General features: G+C 50.8%; 1 protein-coding gene across 1 annotated transcript in view; it reads right to left on the bottom strand.

Annotated features, from left to right (window-relative positions):
- tbc1d23 (TBC1 domain family, member 23) overlaps nucleotides 1-21,089 on the bottom strand; it is a gene marked incomplete at its 5' end in the record, with an annotated part of 70,478 nt that overhangs the window by 24,430 nt on the left and 24,959 nt on the right. The window contains 7 exons of the mRNA XM_065016172.1: nucleotides 12,780-12,865; nucleotides 12,984-13,026; nucleotides 13,191-13,361; nucleotides 15,432-15,524; nucleotides 15,724-15,867; nucleotides 20,042-20,145; nucleotides 20,225-20,271. Coding sequence (XP_064872244.1) covers nucleotides 12,780-12,865; nucleotides 12,984-13,026; nucleotides 13,191-13,361; nucleotides 15,432-15,524; nucleotides 15,724-15,867; nucleotides 20,042-20,145; nucleotides 20,225-20,271 — 688 coding nt within the window. The remainder of the gene's footprint in view (nucleotides 1-12,779; nucleotides 12,866-12,983; nucleotides 13,027-13,190; nucleotides 13,362-15,431; nucleotides 15,525-15,723; nucleotides 15,868-20,041; nucleotides 20,146-20,224; nucleotides 20,272-21,089) is intronic.

Below are 21,089 nucleotides of genomic sequence, written 5' to 3'. Positions count from 1 at the left end.
TAATCCTCCCTTGACAGTGGCTACTATGACTAGCTCCAGTGTAATCCTCCCTTGACAGTGGCTACTATGACTAGCTCCAGTGTAATCCTCCTTGACAGTGGCTACTATGACTAGCTCCAGTGTAATCCTCCCTTGACAGTGGCTACTATGACTAGCTCCAGTGTAATCCTCCCTTGACAGTGGCTACTATGACTAGCTCCAGTGTAATCCTCCCTTGACAGTGGCTACTATGACTAGTTCCAGTGTAATCCTCCCTTGGCAGTGGCTACAGACTAGCTCCAGTGTAAACCTCCCTTGACAGTGGCTACTATGACTAGCTCCAGTGTAATCCTCCCTTGACAGTGGCTACTATGACTAGCTCCAGTGTAATCCTCCCATGACAGTGGCTACAGACTAGCTCCAGTGTAAACCTCCCTTGACAGTGGCTACTATGACTAGCTCCAGTGTAATCCTCCCTTGACAGTGGCTACTATGACTAGCTCGTGTAATCCTCCCTTGACAGTGGCTACTATGACCAGCTCCAGTGTAATCCTCCCTTGACAGTGGCTACAGACTAGCTCCAGTGTAATCCTCCCTTGACAGTGGCTACAGACTAGCTCCAGTGTAATCCTCCCTTGACAGTGGCTACAGACTAGCTCCAGTGTAATCCTCCCTTGACAGTGGCTACTATGACTAGCTCCAGTGTAATCCTCCCTTGACAGTGGCTACAGACTAGCTCCAGTGTAATCCTCCCTTGACAGTGGCTACAGACTAGCTCCAGTGTAATCCTCCCTTGACAGTGGCTACTATGACTAGCTCCAGTGTAATCCTCCCTTGACAGTGGCTACAGACTAGCTCCAGTGTAATCCTCCCTTGACAGTGGCTACTATGACTAGCTCCAGTGTAATCCTCCCTTGACAGTGGCTACAGACTAGCGCCAGTGTAATCCTCCCTGGACAGTGGCTACTATGACTAGCTCCAGTGTAATCCTCCCTTGACAGTGGCTACTATGACTACCTCCAGTGTAATCCTCCCTTGACAGTGGCTACTATGACTAGCTCCAGTGTAATCCTCCCTTGACAGTGGCTACTATGACTAGCTCCAGTGTAATCCTCCCTTGACAGTGGCTCCTATGACTAGTTCCAGTGTAATCCTCCCTTGACAGTGGCTACTATGACTAGCTCCAGTATAATCCTCCCTTGACAGTGGCTACTATGACTAGTTCCAGTGTAATCCTCCCTTGACAGTGGCTACTATGACTAGTTCCAGTGTAATCCTCCCTTGACAGTGGCTGATATGACTAGCTCCAGTGTAATCCTCCCTTGACAGTGGCTACTATGACTAGCTCCAGTGTAATCCTCCATTGACAGTGGCTACGATGACTAGCTCCAGTGTAATCCTCCCTTGACAGTGGCTACTATGACTAGCTCCAGTGTAATCCTCCCTTGCCAGTGGCTGATATGACTAGCTCCAGTGTAATCCTCCCTTGACAGTGGCTACTATGACTAGCTCCAGTGTAATCCTCCCTTGACAGTGGCTGATATGACTAGCTACAGTGTAATCCTCCCTTGACAGTGCCTACTATGACTAGCTCCAGTGTAATCCTCCCTTGACAGTGGCTACTATGACTAGCTCCAGTGTAATCCTCCCTTGACAGTGGCTACTATGACTAGTTCCAGTGTAATCCTCCCTTGACAGTGGCTACTATGACTAGTTCCAGTGTAATTCTCCCTTGACAGTGGCTACTATGACTAGCTCCAGTGTAATCCTCCCTTGACAGTGGCTACTATGACTAGCTCCAGTGTAATCCTCCCTTGACAGTGGCTACTATGACTAGTTCCAGTGTAATTCTCCTTTGACAGTGGCTACTATGACTAGCTCCAGTGTAATCCTCCCTTGACAGTGGCTACTATGACTAGCTCCAGTGTAATCCTCCCTTGACAGTGGCTACTATGACTAGCTCCAGTGTAATCCTCCCATGACAGTGGCTACAGACTAGCTCCAGTGTAAACCTCCCTTGACAGTGGCTACTATGACTAGCTCCAGTGTAATCCTCCCTTGACAGTGGCTACTATGACTAGCTCGTGTAATCCTCCCTTGACAGTGGCTACTATGACCAGCTCCAGTGTAATCCTCCCTTGACAGTGGCTACAGACTAGCTCCAGTGTAATCCTCCCTTGACAGTGGCTACAGACTAGCTCCAGTGTAATCCTCCCTTCACAGTGGCTACTATGACTAGCTCCAGTGTAATCCTCCCTTGACAGTGGCTACAGACTAGCTCCAGTGTAATCCTCCCTTGACAGTGGCTACAGACTAGCTCCAGTGTAATCCTCCCTTGACAGTGGCTACTATGACTAGCTCCAGTGTAATCCTCCCTTGACAGTGGCTACAGACTAGCTCCAGTGTAATCCTCCCTTGACAGTGGCTACTATGACTAGCTCCAGTGTAATCCTCCCTTGACAGTGGCTACTATAACTAGCTCCAGTGTAATCCTCCCTTGACAGTGGCTACAGACTAGCGCCAGTGTAATCCTCCCTGGACAGTGGCTACTATGACTAGCTCCAGTGTAATCCTCCCTTGACAGTGGCTACTATGACTAGCTCCAGTGTAATCCTCCCTTGACAGTGGCTACTATGACTAGCTCCAGTGTAATCCTCCCTTGACAGTGGCTCCTATGACTAGTTCCAGTGTAATCCTCCCTTGACAGTGGCTACTATGACTAGCTCCAGTATAATCCTCCCTTGACAGTGGCTACTATGACTAGTTCCAGTGTAATCCTCCCTTGACAGTGGCTGATATGACTAGCTCCAGTGTAATCCTCCCTTGACAGTGGCTACTATGACTAGCTCCAGTGTAATCCTCCCTTGACAGTGGCTACTATGACTAGTTCCAGTGTAATCCTCCCTTGACAGTGGCTGATATGACTAGCTCCAGTGTAATCCTCCCTTGACAGTGGCTACTATGACTAGCTCCAGTGTAATCCTCCATTGACAGTGGCTACGATGACTAGCTCCAGTGTAATCCTCCCTTGACAGTGGCTACTATGACTAGTTCCAGTGTAATCCTCCCTTGCCAGTGGCTGATATGACTAGCTCCAGTGTAATCCTCCCTTGACAGTGGCTACTATGACTAGCTCCAGTGTAATCCTCCCTTGACAGTGGCTACTATGACTAGTTCCAGTGTAATTCTCCTTGACAGTGGCTACTATGACTAGCTCCAGTGTAATCCTCCCTTGACAGTGGCTACTATGACTAGCTCCAGTGTAATCCTCCCTTGACAGTGGCTACTATGACTAGCTCCAGTGTAATCCTCCCTTGACAGTGGCTGATATGACTAGCTCCAGTGTAATCCTCCCTTGACAGTGCCTACTATGACTAGCTCCAGTGTAATCCTCCCTTGACAGTGGCTACTATGACTAGCTCCAGTGTAATCCTCCCTTGACAGTGGCTACTATGACTAGTTCCAGTGTAATCCTCCCTTGACAGTGGCTACTATGACTAGTTCCAGTGTAATTCTCCCTTGACAGTGGCTACTATGACTAGCTCCAGTGTAATCCTCCCTTGACAGTGGCTATGACTAGCTCCAGTGTAATCCTCCATTGACAGTGGCCATGACTAGCTCCAGTGTAATCCTCCCTTGACAGTGGCTACTATGACTAGTTCCAGTGTAATCCTCCTTGACAGTGGCTACTATGACTAGTTCCAGTGTAATTCTCCCTTGACAGTGGCTACTATGACTAGCTCCAGTGTAATCCTCCCTTGACAGTGGCTACTATGACTAGCTCCAGTGTAATCCTCCATTGACAGTGGCTACGATGACTAGCTCCAGTGTAATCCTCCCTTGACAGTGGCTACTATGACTAGTTCCAGTGTAATCCTCCCTTGACAGTGGCTACTATGACTAGTTCCAGTGTAATCCTCCCTTGACAGTGGCTGATATGACTAGCTCCAGTGTAATCCTCCCTTGACAGTGGCTACTATGACTAGCTCCAGTGTAATCCTCCCTTGACAGTGGCTACTATGACTAGCTCCAGTGTAATCCTCCCTTGACAGTGGCTACTATGACTAGCTCCAGTGTAATCCTCCCTTGACAGTGGCTACTATGACTAGCTCCAGTGTAATCCTCCCTTGACAGTGGCTACTATGACTAGCTCCAGTGTAATCCTCCCTTGACAGTGGCTACTATGACTAGCTCCAGTGTAATCCTCCCTTGACAGTGGCTACTATGACTAGCTCCAGTGTAATCCTCCCTTGACAGTGGCTACTATGACTAGCTCCAGTGTAATCCTCCCTTGACAGTGGCTACTATGACTAGCTCCAGTGTAATCCTCCCTTGACAGTGGCTACTATGACTAGCTCCAGTGTAATCCTCCCTTGACAGTGGCTACTATGACTAGCTCCAGTGTAATCCTCCCTTGGCAGTGGCTACAGACTAGCTCCAGTGTAAACCTCCCTTGACAGTGGCTACTATGACTAGCTCCAGTGTAATCCTCCCTTGACAGTGGCTACTATGACTAGCTCCAGTGTAATCCTCCCATGACAGTGGCTACAGACTAGCTCCAGTGTAAACCTCCCTTGACAGTGGCTACTATGACTAGCTCCAGTGTAATCCTCCTTTGACAGTGGCTACTATGACTAGCTCGTGTAATCCTCCCTTGACAGTGGCTACTATGACCAGCTCCAGTGTAATCCTCCCTTGACAGTGGCTACTATGACTAGCTCCAGTGTAATCCTCCCTTGACAGTGGCTACAGACTAGCTCCAGTGTAATCCTCCCTTGACAGTGGCTACAGACAGTGGCTCAGTGTAATCCTCCCTTGACAGTGGCTACTATGACTAGCTCCAGTGTAATCCTCCCTTGACAGTGGCTGACTAGCTCCAGTGTAATCCTCCCTTGACAGTGGCTACAGACTAGCTCCAGTGTAATCCTCCCTTGACAGTGGCTACTATGACTAGCTCCAGTGTAATCCTCCCTTGACAGTGGCTACAGACTAGCTCCAGTGTAATCCTCCCTTGACAGTGGCTACTATGACTAGCTCCAGTGTAATCCTCCCTTGACAGTGGCTACAGACTAGCTCCAGTGTAAACCTCCTTGACAGCTCCAGGTAATCCTCCCTGACAGTATGACTAGCTCCAGTGTAATCCTCCCTTGACAGTGGCTACTATGACTAGCTCCAGTGTAATCCTCCTTGACAGTGGCTACTATGACTAGCTCCAGTGTAATCCTCCCTTGACAGTGGCTACTATGACTAGCTCCAGTGTAATCCTCCCTTGACAGTGGCTACTATGACTAGCTCCAGTGTAATCCTCCCTTGACAGTGGTGGCTACTAGTGGCTGACTAGCTCCAGTGTAATCCTCCCTTGACAGTGGCTACTATGACTAGCTCCAGTGTAATCCTCCCTTGACAGTGGCTACTATGACTAGCTCCAGTGTAATCCTCCCTTGACAGTGGCTACTATGACTAGCTCCAGTGTTCTTGACAGTGGCTACTATGACTAGCTCCAGTGTAATCCTCCCTTGACAGTGGCTACTATGACTAGCTCCAGTGTAAACCTCCCTTGACAGTGGCTACTATGACTAGCTCCAGTGTAATCCTCCCTTGACAGTGGCTACTATGACTAGCTCAGTGTAATCCTCCCATGACAGTGGCTATGACTAGCTCCAGTGTAATCCTCCCTTGACAGTGGCTACTAGACTAGCTCCAGTGTAATCCTCCCTTGACAGTGGCTACTATGACTAGCTCCAGTGTAATCCTCCCTTGACAGTGGCTACAGACTAGCTCAGTGTAATCCTCCCTTGACAGTGGCTACTATGACTAGCTCCAGTGTAATCCTCCCTTGACAGTGGCTACTATGACTAGCTCAGTGTAATCCTCCATGACAGTGGCTACAGACTAGCTCCAGTGTAATCCTCCCTTGACAGTGGCTACTATGACTAGCTCCAGTGTAATCCTCCCTTGACAGTGGCTACTATGACTAGCTCCAGTGTAATCCTCCCTTGACAGTGGCTACAGACTGGCTCCAGTGTAATCCTCCCTTGACAGTGGCTACTATGACTAGCTCCAGTGTAATCCTCCCTTGACAGTGGCTACTATGACTAGCTCCAGTGTAATCCTCCCATGACAGTGGCTACAGACTAGCTCCAGTGTAATCCTCCCTTGACAGTGGCTACTAGTGTAACTGGCTCCAGTGTAATCCTCCCTTGACAGTGGCTACTATGACTAGCTCCAGTGTAATCCTCCCTTGACAGTGGCTACAGACTAGCTCCAGTGTAATCCTCCCTTGACAGTGGCTACTATGACTAGCTCCAGTGTAATCCTCCTTGACTACAGACTAGCTCAGTGTAATCCTCCTTGACAGTAGCTACTATGACTATGACTAATCCTCCCCTGACAAGTGGCTACAACTAGCCTCTCCTTGACAGTGGCTACTATGACTAGCTACTTGACAGTGGCTACTAGCTCTCCAGTGTAATCCTCCCTTGACAGTGGCTACAGACTAGCTCCAGTGTAATCCTCCCTTGACAGTGGCTACTATGACTAGCCAGTGTAATCCTCCCTTGACAGTGGCTACTATGACTAGCTCCAGTGTAATCCTCCCTTGACAGTGGCTACTATGACTAGCTCCAGTGTAATCCTCCTTGAGTGGCTACTAGACTGGCTCCAGTGTAATCCTCCCTTGACAGTGGCTACTATGACTAGCTCCAGTGTAATCCTCCCTTGACAGTGGCTATATGACTAGCTCCAGTGTAATCCTCCCTTGACAGTGGCTACTATGACTAGCTCCAGTGTAATCCTCCTTGACAGTGGCTACAGACTAGCTCCAGTGTAATCCTCCCTTGACAGTGGCTACTATGACTAGCTCCAGTGTAATCCTCCCTTGCCAGTGGCTACTATGACTAGCTCCAGTGTAATCCTCCCTTGACAGTGGCTACTATGACTAGCTCCAGTGTAATCCTCCCTTGACAGTGGCTACTATGACTAGCTCCAGTGTAATCCTCCCTTGACAGTGGCTACTATGACTAGCTCCAGTGTAATCCTCCCTTGACAGTGGCTACAGACTAGCTCCAGTGTAATCCTCCCTTGACAGTGGCTACTATGACTAGCTCCAGTGTAATCCTCCCTTGACAGTGGCTACTATGACTAGCTCCAGTGTAATCCTCCCTTGACAGTGGCTACATGACCAGCTCCAGTGTAATCCTCCCTTGACAGTGGCTACTATGACTAGCTCCAGTGTAATCCTCCCTTGACAGTGGCTACTATGACTAGCTCCAGTGTAATCCTCCCTTGACAGTGGCTACTATGACTAGCTCCAGTGTAATCCTCCCTTGACAGTGGCTACAGACTGGCTCCAGTGTAATCCTCCTTGACTAGTACTATGACTCCAGTGTAATCCTCCCTTGACAGTGGCTATATGACTAGCTCCAGTGTAATCCTCCCTTGACAGTGGCTACTATGACTAGCTCCAGTGTAATCCTCCCTTGACAGTGGCTACTATGACTAGCTCCAGTGTAATCCTCCCTTGACAGTGGCTACTATGACTAGCTCCAGTGTAAATCCTCCCAGTGTAACAGTGGCTACTATGACTAGCTCCAGTGTAATCCTCCCTTGACAGTGGCTACTATGACTAGCTCCAGTGTAATCCTCCCTTGACAGTGGCTACTATGACTAGCTCCAGTGTAATCCTCCCTTGACAGTGGGACTAGCTCCAGTGTAATCTCCCTTGACAGTGGCTAGACTCCAGTGTAATCCTCCCCTTGACAGTGGCTACTATGACTAGCTCCAGTGTAATCCTCCCTTGACAGTGGCTACAGACTGGCTCAGTGTAATCCTCCCTTGACAGTGGCTACTATGACTAGCTCCAGTGTAATCCTCCCTTGACAGTGGCTACTATGACTAGCTCCAGTGTAATCCTCCCTTGACAGTGGCTACAGACTAGCTCCAGTGTAATCCTCCCTTGACAGTGGCTACTATGACTAGCTCCAGTGTAATCCTCCTTGACAGTGGCTACTAGTGTAATGACTAGCTCCAGTGGTGTAATCCTCCCTTGACAGTGGCTACTATGACTAGCTCCAGTGTAATCCTCCCTTGACAGTGGCTACTATGACTAGCTCCAGTGTAATCCTCCCTTGACAGTGGCTACTAGTTCCAGTGACTTAGCTCCAGTGTAATCCTCCCTTGACAGTGGCTACTATGACTAGCTCAGTGTAATCCTCCCTTGACAGTGGCTACTATGACTAGCTCCAGTGTAATCCTCCCTTGACAGTGGCTACTATGACTAGCTCCAGTGTAATCCTCCCTTGACAGTGGCTACTATGACTAGCTCCAGTGTAATCCTCCCTTGACAGTGGCTATGCTACTATGACTAGTTCAGTGTAATCCTCCTTGACAGTGGCTACTATGACTAGCTCCAGTGTAATCCTCCCTTGACAGTGGCTACTATGACTAGCTCCAGTGTAATCCTCCCTTGACAGTGGCTACTATGACTAGCTCCAGTGTAATCCTCCTTGACAGTGGCTACTATGACTAGCTCCAGTGTAATCCTCCTTGACAGTGGCTACTATGACTAGCTCCAGTGTAATCCTCCCTTGACAGTGGCTAACTATGACTAGCTCCAGTGTAATCCTCCCTTGACAGTGGCTACTATGACTAGTTCCAGTGTAATCCTCCCTTGACAGTGGCTACTATGACTAGCTCCAGTGTAATCCTCCCTTGACAGTGGCTACTATGACTAGTTCCAGTGTAATCCTCCCTTGACAGTGGCTACTATGACTAGCTCCAGTGTAATCCTCCCTTGACAGTGGCTACTATGACTAGCTCCAGTGTAATCCTCCCTTGACAGTGGCTACTATGACTAGCTCCAGTGTAATCCTCCCTTGACAGTGGCTACTATGACTAGCTCCAGTGTAATCCTCCCCAGTGGCTGATATGACTAGCTCAGTGTAATCCTCCCTTGACAGGCTACTATGACTAGCTCCAGTGTAATCCTCCCTTGACAGTGGCTACTGACATGACTAGCTCCAGTGTAATCCTCCTTGACAGTGGCTACTATGACTAGCTCCAGTGTAATCCTCCCTTGACAGTGGCTACTATGACTAGTTCCAGTGTAATCCTCCCTTGACAGTGGCTGATATGACTAGCTCCAGTGTAATCCTCCCTTGACAGTGGCTACTATGACTAGCTCCAGTGTAATCCTCCCTTGACAGTGGCTACTATGACTAGCTCCAGTGTAATCCTCCCTTGACAGTGGCTACTATGACTGGTTAGTGTAATCCTCCCTTCCAGTGTAATGACTAGCTCAGTGTAATCCTTGACAGTGGCTACTATGACTACTAGCTCCCCAGTGGCTGATATGACTAAGTGTAATCCTCCCTTGACAGTGGCTACTATGACTGGCAGTGTAATCCTCCCTTGACAGTGGCTACTATGACTAGCTCCAGTGTAATCCTCCCTTGACAGTGGCTACTATGACTAGCTCCAGTGTAATCCTCCCTTGACAGTGGCTACTATGACTAGCTCCAGTGTAATCCTCCCTTGACAGTGGCTACTATGACTAGCTCCAGTGTAATCCTCCCTTGACAGTGGCTACTATGACTAGCTCCAGTGTAATCCTCCCTTGACAGTGCTACTATGACTAGCTCCAGTGTAATCCTCCCTTGACAGTGGCTACTATGACTAGCTCCAGTGTAATCCTCCCTTGACAGTGGCTACTATGACTAGCTCCAGTGTAATCCTCCCTTGACAGTGGCTACTATGACTAGCTCCAGTGTAATCCTCCATTGACAGTAGCTCCAGTGTAAGCTATGACTAGCTCCAGTGTAATCCTCCCTTGACAGTGGCTACAGACTAGCTCCAGCTACTAGTGGACTAGTTAGCTCCAGTGTAATCCTCCCTTGACAGTGGCTACTATGACTAGCTCCAGTGTAATCCTCCCTTGACAGTGGCTACTATGACTAGCTCCAGTGTAATCCTCCTTGACAGTGGCTACTATGACTAGCTCAGTGTAATCCTCCCACTTGGTGGTGTAATCTAGCTCAGTGTAATCCTTGACAGTGGCTACTATGACTAGCTCCAGTGTAATCCTCCCTTGACAGTGGCTACTATGACTAGCTCCAGTGTAATCCTCCCTTGACAGTGGCTACTATGACTAGCTCCAGTGTAATCCTCCCTTGACAGTGGCTACTATGACTAGTTAGTGCTCCTTGACAGTGGCTACTATGAAGCTCCAGTGTAATCCTCCTTGACAGTGGCTACTATGACTAGCTCCAGTGTAATCCTCCCTTGACAGCTGGCTACTCCAGTGAGTGGCTATGACTGCTAATCCTCCCTTGACAGTGGCTAATCCTCCAGTGGCTACAGACTAGCTCCAGTGACAGTGGCTACTATGACTAGCTCCAGTGTAATCCTCTCCCTTGACAGTGGCTACTAGACTAGCTCCAGTGTAATCCTCCCTTGACAGTGGCTACTATGACTAGCTCCAGTGTAATCCTCCTTGACAGTGGCTACTTGACAGCTCCAGTGTAATCCTCCCTTGACAGTGGCTACTATGACTAGCCAGTGTAATCCTCCTTGACAGTGGCTACTATGACTAGCTCCAGTGTAATCCTCCCTTGACAGTGGCTACTATGACTAGCTCAGTGTAATCCTCCCTTGACAGTGGCTACTATGAGCTCCAGCTCCCAGTGTAAGTGTAAACCTCCCTTGACAGTGGCTACTATGACTAGCTCCAGTGTAATCCTCCCTTGACAGTGGCTACTATGACTAGCTCCAGTGTAATCCTCCCTTGACAGTGGCTACTATGACTAGCTCCAGTGTAATCCTCCCTTGACAGTGGCTACTATGACTAGCTCCAGTGTAATCCTCCCTTGACAGTGGCTACTATGACTAGCTCCAGTGTAATCCTCCCTTGACAGTGGCTACAGACTAGCTCCAGTGTAATCCTCCCTTGACAGTGGCTACAGACTAGCTCCAGTGTAATCCTCCCTTGACAGTGGCTACAGACTAGCTCCAGTGTAATCCTCCCTTGACAGTGGCTACAGACTAGCTCCAGTGTAATCCTCCCAGTGGCTGACAGCTGTGCTCCCTTGACAGACTAGCTCCAGTGTAATCCTCCCTTGACAGTGGCTACAGACTAGCTCCAGTGTAATCCTCCCTTGACAGTGGCTACAGACTAGCTCCAGTGTAATCCTCCCTTGACAGTGGCTACTATGACTAGCTCCAGTGTAATCCTCCCTTGACAGTGGCTACTATGACTAGCTCCAGTGTAATCCTCCCTTGACAGTGGCTACTATGACTAGCTCCAGTGTAATCCTCCCTCCAGTGCTACTAGCTCCAGTGTAATCCTCCCTTGACAGTGGCTACTATGACTAGCTCCAGTGTAATCCTCCCTTGACAGTGGCTACTATGACTAGCTCCAGTGTAATCCTCCCTTGACAGTGGCTACTATGACTAGCTCCAGTGTAATCTCAGTGGCTACAGACTAGCTCAGGTAATCCTCCTTGACAGTGGCTACAGACTAGCTCCAGTGTAATCCTCCCTTGACAGTGGCTACAGACTAGCTCCAGTGTAATCCTCCCTTGACAGTGGCTACAGACTAGCTCCAGTGTAATCCTCCCTTGACAGTGGCTACTATGACTAGCTCCAGTGTAATCCTCCCTTGACAGTGGCTACAGACTAGCTCCAGTGTAATCCTCCCTTGACTAGCTCCAGTGCTCCCTTGACATGACTAGCTCCAGTGTAATCCTCCCTTGACAGTGGCTACTATGACTAGCTCCAGTGTAATCCTCCCTTGACAGTGGCTACTGACTAGCTCCAGTGTAATCCTCCCTTGACAGTGGCTAGCTCCAGTGTAACTAGCTCCAGTGTAATCCTCCCTTGACAGTGGCTACTAGCTCCAGTGACTAGCTCCAGTGTAATCCTCCCTTGACAGTGGCTACTAGACTAGCTCCAGTGACAGTGGCTACAGACTAGTTCCAGTGTAATCCTCCCTTGACAGTGGCTACAGACTAGCTCCAGTGTAATCCTCCCTTGACAGTGGCTACAGACTAGCTCCAGTGTAATCCTCCCTTGACAGTGGCTACAGACTAGCTCCAGTGTAATCCTCCCTTGACAGTGGCTACAGACTAGCTCCAGTGTAATCCTCCCTTGACAGTGGCTACAGACAGTGTAATCCTCCCTTGACAGTGGTAATCCTCCCTGACAGTGGCTGACTAGCTCCAGTGTAATCCTCCTTGACTTGACAGACTGTGTAATCCTCCCTGACAGTGGCTACAGACTCCAGTGCTCCAGTGTAATCCTCCCTTGACAGTGGCTACAGACTAGCTCCAGTGTAATCCTCCCTTGACAGTGGCTACTGACTAGCTCCAGTGTAATCCTCCCTTGACAGTGGCTACAGACTAGCTCCAGTGTAATCCTCCCTTGACAGTGGCTACAGACTAGCTCCAGTGTAATCCTCCCTTGACAGTGGCTACAGACTAGCTCCAGTGTAATCCTCCCTTGACAGTGGCTACAGACTAGCTCCAGTGTAATCCTCCCTTGACAGTGGCTACAGACTAGCTCCAGTGTAATCCTCCCTTGACAGTGGCTACAGACTAGCTCAGTGTAATCCTCCCTTGACAGTGGCTACAGACTAGCTCCAGTGTAATCCTCCCTTGACAGTGGCTACAGACTAGCTCCAGTGTAATCCTCCCTTGACAGTGGCTACAGACTAGCTCCAGTGTAATCCTCCCTTGACAGTGGCTACAGACTAGCTCCAGTGTAATCCTCCCTTGACAGTGGCTACAGACTAGCTCCAGCGAACTCACTTCAGCTGATCCAGAGGTGCTGACTATCCAGTGGACATAGTTGTCTGGCCCCTCCACATTGATGTCTGTTAGGTGCTGCTGCAGGGCTGGACAACACGACAGGATAGACACTATTTCATTTAGGTTTGCACCCATCAAGACAAAATAAGTAGGTCTATTCATTTATTTATATGAATTGTTTAAAATGTTAATAGTAACACTCACCCATAAAACCACCTTTAGCGATACTGACGTACTCTTTGTTTTTCTGTGAGAGAAAACCCCTCATTAGCACTGACAGATTGGTTGAATTGTAATAAAAAAATGGTTGCATTATAACAAAAAGGGTTTAATTGTAATAACAGGTATGCATCTAATGCCCAACAAGATGTAGGATGAATCACTGTCTATTTTGAAATACTACTCTCCTACCTGTAGGAAGTGTGCCAGCACCATGTTCATGTACATGTCCTCCTCCTCCCTCCCTGAACCCATGAAGCAGAGGTGTTCTCCACTAGCGATGGAGCCAGACTCTAGACTCTGTTTCTGGGCCTCCAGGAGGGACTTCACTGATAGGCTGAACTCTGACGGGTTCTGCAGCATCTAGAGACACACAGCAACAGATGAAAGGTTAATGTGAGTTCCAAATGGCACCCTATTCCCGATATAGTGTGCACACTTTGACCAGAGCCCTATTCCCTATATAGTGTGCACTACTTTTGACCAGAGCCCACTGGCTCCTCTCCCTATTCTCCTCTACTGGTGCTATTCTCTCTACTGGCTCTACTGGCTCCTCTCCCTACTCTCCTCTACTGGCTCCTCTACTGGCCCTACTCTCCTCTACTGGCTCCTCTCCTCTCTGGCTCCTCTCCCTACTCTCCTACTGGCTCTCTCCTCCCTCCTCTCCCTATTCCTCTACTGGCTCCTCTCCCTATTCTCCTCTACTGGCTCCTCTCCCTATTCTCCTCTACTGGCTCCTCTCCCTACTCTCCTCTACTGGCTCCTCGCCCTACTCTCCTCTACTGGCTCCTCGCCCTATTCTCCTCTACTGGCTCCTCGCCCTACTCTCCTCTACTGGCTCCTCGCCCTACTCTCCTCTACTGGCTCCTCTCCCTACTCTCCTCTACTGGCTCCTCTCCCTCCTCTCCTCTACTGGCTCCTCTCCCTATTCTCCTCTACTGGCTCCTCTCCCTCCTCTCCTCTACTGGCTCCTCGCCCTACTCTCCTCTACTGGCTCCTCGCCCTACTCTCCTCTACTGCTCCTCCTACTCTCCTCTACTGGCTCCCCCTCTCTCCTCACTCTCCCCTCCTCTCCCTACTGGCTCCCGCCCTATTCCTTCTCCACTCTCCTCTACTGGCTCCTCTCCCTCCTCTCCTCTACTGGCTCCTCGCCCTATTCTTCTCCACTGTTCCATACCTTTCCGTTTCCTCTCCTCTACCGTCCCCCCCTCCCCATTCTCCTCTACCGTCCCCCTCCCCATTCTCCTCTACAGTCCCCCCCCACTCTCCTCCCCAGTCCCCCTCTCCTCTACAGTCCCCCTCCCCATTCTCCTCTACCGTCCCCCTCCCCACTCTCCTCTACCGTCCCCCTCCCCACTCTCCTCTCTCCCCTCTCCCCACTCTCCTCTACCGTCCCCCTCCCCACTCTCCTCCCCCCTCCCCACTCTCCTCTACCGTCCCCCTCTCCCCACTCTTCTCTAGTCCCCCCTCCCACTCTCCTCTACAGTCCCCCCCCTCCCCACTCTCCTCTACAGTCCCCCTCCCCACTCTCCTCTACAGTCCCCCTCCCCACTCTCCTCTACAGTCCCCCTCCCCCCTCCCCATTCTCCTCTACAGTCCCCCTCCCCCTCCCCAGTCCCCCTTCTCCTCTAGTCCCCATTCCCCCTCCCCCCCCCATTCTCCTCTACAGTCCCCCTCCCCTCCCCACTCTCCTCTCCTCTCCCCACTCTCCTCTAGTCCCCCTCCCCATTCTCCTCTACAGTCCCCCTCCCCACTCTCCTCTACAGTCCCCCTCCCCCCTCTCCTCGTCCCCCTCCCCACTCTCCTCTACCGTCCCCCTCCCTCTACCGTCCCCCTCCCCCTCTCCTCTACCGTCCCCCTCCCCACTCTCCTCTACAGTCCCCCTCCCCACTCTCCTCTACAGTCCCCCCTCCCCATTCTCCTCTACAGTCCCCCTCCCCATACAGTCTCCCCATTCTCTACAGTCCCCCTCCCCATTCTCCTCTACAGTCCCCCCTCCCCATTCTCTCCTCTACAGTCCCCCTCCCCATTCTCCTCTACAGTCCCCCCTCCCACTCTCCTCAGTCCCCCCTCCCCATTCTCCTCTACAGTCCCCCTCCCCACTCTCCTCTACAGTCCCCCTCCCCACTCTCCCCAGTCCCCCTTCTCCTCTACAGTCCCCCCTCCCCATTCTCCTCTACAGTCCCCCTCCCCAGTCCCCCTCCCCATTCTCCTCTACAGTCCCCCTCCCCATTCTCCTCTACAGTCCCCCTCCCCAGTCCCCCTCCCCATTCTCCTCTACAGTCCCCCCTCCCCATTCTCCTCTACAGTCCCCCTCCCCATTCTCCCCAGTCTCCCCATTCGCCTCTCCCCATTCTCCTCTACAGCCCCCCTCCCCTCTCCCCATCTCTCGCCTCTCCCCCTCCCTAGTCTCCAGTCCCCCCAAGGTCTCACCAAGTCTGAGTCCAGGTGGAAGGCAGTAGAGAGGTGTCCAGCGTTGTACTGCTCAGCAGGTCGACAGTCCACCACAAAGAACCGAACCCCTTCCTGGGACAGTTCGACAGAGACATTTCTATTACATGTAGTAGGAATATCAAAGTAATTTGTAGTTTGGTTATTGCTACTAAAATGCTACATTAATCCTTACAGTAATTAGCCATTTGATTTTCCACTAACATTTTCAGTCCAACTAAAACTGTCACTACAGTAACATGTTCACCGAAAATGAAAGCCTTGTTGAACGCACCTCAGGGGTGTTGTTAGTCACAGGCTGCAGCTGGTTGGCCTGCAGTATCTCAGGGACAGACACAGGGAGACAGAGAGCCTGACTCAGATCCATGTCTTCCTCCTTCAGTGCCACCAGGCTGGACCCAAACAAGTTCTGGTTCTCCTACAGACACAGAGAGAGTCAACGTCTGGTTCTCCTACACACACAGAGAGAGTCAACGTCTGGTTCTCCTACACACACAGAGAGAGTCAACGTCTGGTTCTCCTACACACACAGAGAGAGTCAACGTCTGGTTCTCCTACACACACAGAGAGAGTCAACGTCTGGTTCTCCTACACACACAGAGACATACTGCTACATACAGTGCCTTGCGAAAGTATTCGGCCCCCTTGAACTTTGCGACCTTTTGCCACATTTCAGGCTTCAAACATAAAGATATAAAACTGTATTTTTTTGTGAAGAATCAACAACAAGTGGGACACAATCATGAAGTGGAACGACATTTATTGGATATTTCAAACTTTTTTTAACAAATCAAAAACTGAAAAATTGGGCGTGCAAAATTATTCAGCCCCTTTACTTTCAGACCCACTGAAGAGAATTAAAACAGTTCAGAGAAATGTAAAGGTATTCTCCAACGACATTTATCAAGCTTCTTCTTCCCTCACAATACTGCCACTTACTGCATGGACCTGCAGCAACTTCAGTTATATTCAACCGGGCTCCATGTTAGTTGTGTTGTACTGAGAATGTTGTTAACTCAGCGTTCAACACCATAGTGCCCTCAAAGCTCATCAATAAGCTAAGGACCCTGGGACTAAACACCTCCCTCTGCAACTAGATCCTGGACTTCCCGATGGGCCGTCCCCAGCTGGTAAGGGTAGGGAAGAACACATCAAACAACACTGATCCTCAACACAGGGGCCCCTCATGGCTGCGTGCTCAGTCCCCTCCTGTACTCCCTGTTCACCCATGACTGCATGGCCAGGCACGACTCCAACACCATCATTAAGTTTGCTGACGACACAACAGTGGTAGGCCTGATCACCGACAACGATGAGACAGCTCATAGGGAGGAGGTCAGAGACCTGGCCGGGTGGTGCCAGGACAACAACCTCTCCCTCAACATGATCAAGACAAAGGAGATGATGGTGGACTACAGGAAAAGGAGGACCAAGCATGCCCCATTCTCATCAACGGGGCTGTAGTGGAGCGGGTCGAGAGTTTCAAGTTCCTTGGTTTCCACATCACCAACAAACTATTATGGTCCAAACGCACCAAGATAGTCGTGAAGAGGGCACGACAACACCTTTTCCCACTCAGGAAACTAAAAAGATTTGGCATGGGTCCCCAGATCCTCAAAAGGTTATACAGCTGCAACATCGAGTGCATCACTGCCTGGTATGGCAACTGCTCGGCCTCCGACCGCAAGGTACTACAGAGGGTAGTGCGAATGGGCCAGTACATCACTGGGGCCAAACTTCCTACCATCCAGGACCTCTATATTAGGAGGTGTCAGAGGAAGGCCCTAAAAAATGTCAAAGACTCCAGCCACCCAAGTCATAGACTTTTCACATTGACTCTGTACCGGTACCCCCTGTATATAACCTTCACATTGACTCTGTACCGGTACCTCATGTATATAGCCTCCACATTGACTCTGTACCGGTACCCCCTGTATATAGCCTCCACATTGACTCTGTACCCCATGTATATAGCCTCCACATTGACCCCATGTATATAGCCTCCACATTGACTCTGTACCGGTACCCCCTGTATATAGCCTCCACATTGACTCTGTACCCCCTGTATATAGTCTCCACATTACTCCCCTGTATATAGCCTCCACAGACTCTCCACATAACCTGACTCTGTACCGGTACCCCCTGAATATAACCTCGACAGACCTCCACCCCCATTGACTCTGTACCGGTACCCCCTGTATATAGCCTCCACATTGACTCTAGCCTCCACACTGACTCTGTGTACCGGTACCCCCTGTATATAACCTCCACACCGACTCGGTACCGGTACCCCCTGAATATAACCTCGACACCGACTCGGTACCGGCACCCCCTGAATATAACCTCGACACCGACTCTGTACCGGCACCCCCTGAATATAACCTCCACCCCTGAATATAACCTCCACACCGACTCGGTACCGGCACCCCCTGTATATAACCTCCACACCGACTCGGTACCGGCACCCCCTGTATATAACCTCCACACCGACTGGTACCTGTATATAGCACCCCTGTATATAACCTCCACACCGACTCGGCACCGGCACCCCTGTATAAGCCTCCACACCACTCACCGGCACCCCCTGTATATAGCCTCCACACCGACCGGCACCCCCTGTATATAGCCTCCACACCGACACCGGCACCCCTGTATATAGCCTCCACACCGACTGTACCGGCACCCCTGTATATAGCCTCCACACCGACTACCGGCACCCCCTGTATATAGCCTCCACACCGCACCGGCACCCCCTGTATATAGCCTCCACACCGACTCGGTACCGGCACCCCCTGTATATAGCCTCCACACCGACGTACCGGCACCCCCTGTATATAGCCTCCACACCGACTCGGCACCGGCACCCCCTGTATATAGCCTCCACACCGACACCGGCACCCCTGTATATAGCCTCCACACCGACTCGGTACCGGCACCCCCTGTATATAGCCTCCACACCGACGGTACCGGCACCCCCTGTATATAGCCTCCACACCGACGGTACCGGCACCCCCTGTATATAGCCTCCACACCGACTCGGTACCGGCACCCCCTGTATATAGCCTCCACACCGGCGGCACCCCCTGTATATAGCCTCCACACCGACTACCGGCACCCCCTGTATATAGCCTCCACACCGACACCGGCACCCCCTGTATATAGCCTCCACACCGACTCTGGTACCGGCACCCCCTGTATATAGCCTCCACACCGACTGTACCGGCACCCCTGTATATAGCCTCCACACCGACTGGGTACCGGCACCCCCTGTATATAGCCTCCACACCGACTCGGTACCGGCACCCCCTGTATATAGCCTCCACACCGACTCGGTACCGGCACCCCCTGTATATAGCCTCCACACCGACTCGGTACCGGCACCCCCTGTATATAGCCTCCACACCGACTCGGTACCGGCACCCCCTAGCCTCCACACCGACTCGGCACCGGCACCCCCTGTATATAGCCTCCACACCGACTCGGTACCGGCACCCCCTGTATATAGCCTCCACCACCGGCACCCTGTATATAGCCTCCACACCGACCACCGGCACCCCCTGTATATAACCTCCACACCGACTCGGTACCGGCACCCCCTGTATATAACCTCCACACCGACTCGGTACCGGCACCCCCTGTATATAACCTCCACACCGACTCGGTACCGGCACCCCCTGTATATAACCTCCACACCGACTGTCCCCCCGGCACCCCTGTATATAACCTCCACACCGACTCCACACCGACCGGCACCGGCACCCCCTGGTATAGCCTCCACCCCCTGTATATAACCTCACTGACTCGGTACCGGCACCCCCTGTATATAACCTCCACACTGACACACCGGTACCGGCACCCCTGTATATAACCGGCACCCCCTGTATATAACCTCCACACCTGACTGACTCGGTACCGGCACCCCCCTGTATACCGGCACCCCCTGTATATAACCTCCACACTGACTCGGTACCGGCACCCCCTGTATATAACCTCCACACTGACTCGGTACCGGCACCCCCTGTATATAACCTCCACACTGACTCGGTACCGGCACCCCCTGTATATAACCTCCACACTGACTCTGTACCGGCACCCCCTGTATATAACCTCCACACTGTATATAACCTCCACACTGACTCTGTACCGGCACCCCCTGTATATAACCTACACACTGACTCGGTACCGGCACCCCCTGTATATAACCTCCACACTGACTCTGTACCGGCACCCCCTGTATATAACCTACACACTGACTCGGTACCGGCACCCCCTGTATCCTCGTTATTCTGTGTTACTTTGTCTTTTTTTTTGTTGACTTTATTTAGGTAAGTATTTTCTTAACTCTATATTCTGAAAACTTATAAGAGCTTGAAAGTAAGCATTTTACAGTAAGGTATTCGCCCTGTATTGAGCAGGGCCACATGCCAGCTGTATTGAGCAGGGCCCCGTGCCAGCTGTATTGAGCAGGGCCCCGTGCCAGCTGTATTGAGCAGGGCCACGTGCCAGCTGTATTGAGCAGGGCCCACGTGCCAGCTGTATTGAGCAGGGCCCCGTGCCAGCTGTATAAGGAGGGACCCATAACAGTACTTTACCTTTCTGAGAGACAGAGGGGTCTTGCTCCAGTAATACTGTGCCAGAGAGAACAGGTCTTCTATATCATCAGCCTCTAACAGGGCAGGAGAGTCCTCCAACATCTCTGTAACAAACACACAGGTTAGAACCCTGCATTCAACACACAGCAGCCTAGAAGCTGAATCCGGAAGCAGATAACTTACTAATGATATCTTCTTTACTGTCCCCTTCTTGTTGCAGGATGTTATCTCTAGGGAGGGAACAAACAGGATGTTATCTCTAGGGGGGGAACAAACAGGATGTTATCTCTAGGGGGGAACAAACAGGATGTTATCTCTAGGGGGGAACAAACAGGATGTTATCTCTAGGGGGAACAAACAGGATGTTATCTCTAGGGGGGAACAAACAGGATGTTATCTCTAGGGAGGGAACAAACAGGATGTTCTCTAGGGGGAACAGACAGGATGTTATCTCTAGGGGGGAACAAACAGGATGTTACCTCTAGGGGGCACAAACAGGATGTTATCTCTAGGGGGGAACAAACAGGATGTTATCTCTAGGGGGAACAAACAGGATGTTATCTCTAGGGGGAACAAACAGGATGTTATCTCTAGGGGGGAACAAACAGGATGTTATCTCTAGGGGGAACAAACAGGATGTTATCTCTAGGGGGAACAAACAGGATGTTATCTCTAGGGGGACCAAACAGGATGTTATCTCTAGGGGGAACAAACAGGATGTTATCTCTAGGGGGAACAAACAGGATGTTATCTCTAGGGGGAACAAACAGGATGTTATCTCTAGGGGGGAACAAACAGGATGTTATCTCTAGGGGGAACAAACAGGATGTTATCTCTAGGGGGAACAAACAGGATGTTATCTCTAGGGGGGAACAAACAGGATGTTATCTCTGGGGGGGAACAAACAGGATGTTATCTCTGGGGGGAACAAACAGGATGTTATCTCTAGGGGGAACAAACAGGATGTTATCTCTAGGGGGAACAAACAGGATGTTATCTCTAGGGGGGAACAAACAGGATGTTATCTCTGGGGGGGAACAAACAGGAT

Source organism: Oncorhynchus nerka, unplaced genomic scaffold (assembly GCF_034236695.1).
Source record: "Oncorhynchus nerka isolate Pitt River unplaced genomic scaffold, Oner_Uvic_2.0 unplaced_scaffold_1102, whole genome shotgun sequence".
In the NCBI taxonomy this organism is placed as follows: domain Eukaryota; kingdom Metazoa; phylum Chordata; class Actinopteri; order Salmoniformes; family Salmonidae; genus Oncorhynchus; species Oncorhynchus nerka.
This window is presented reverse-complemented; position numbering and strand designations above follow the sequence as displayed.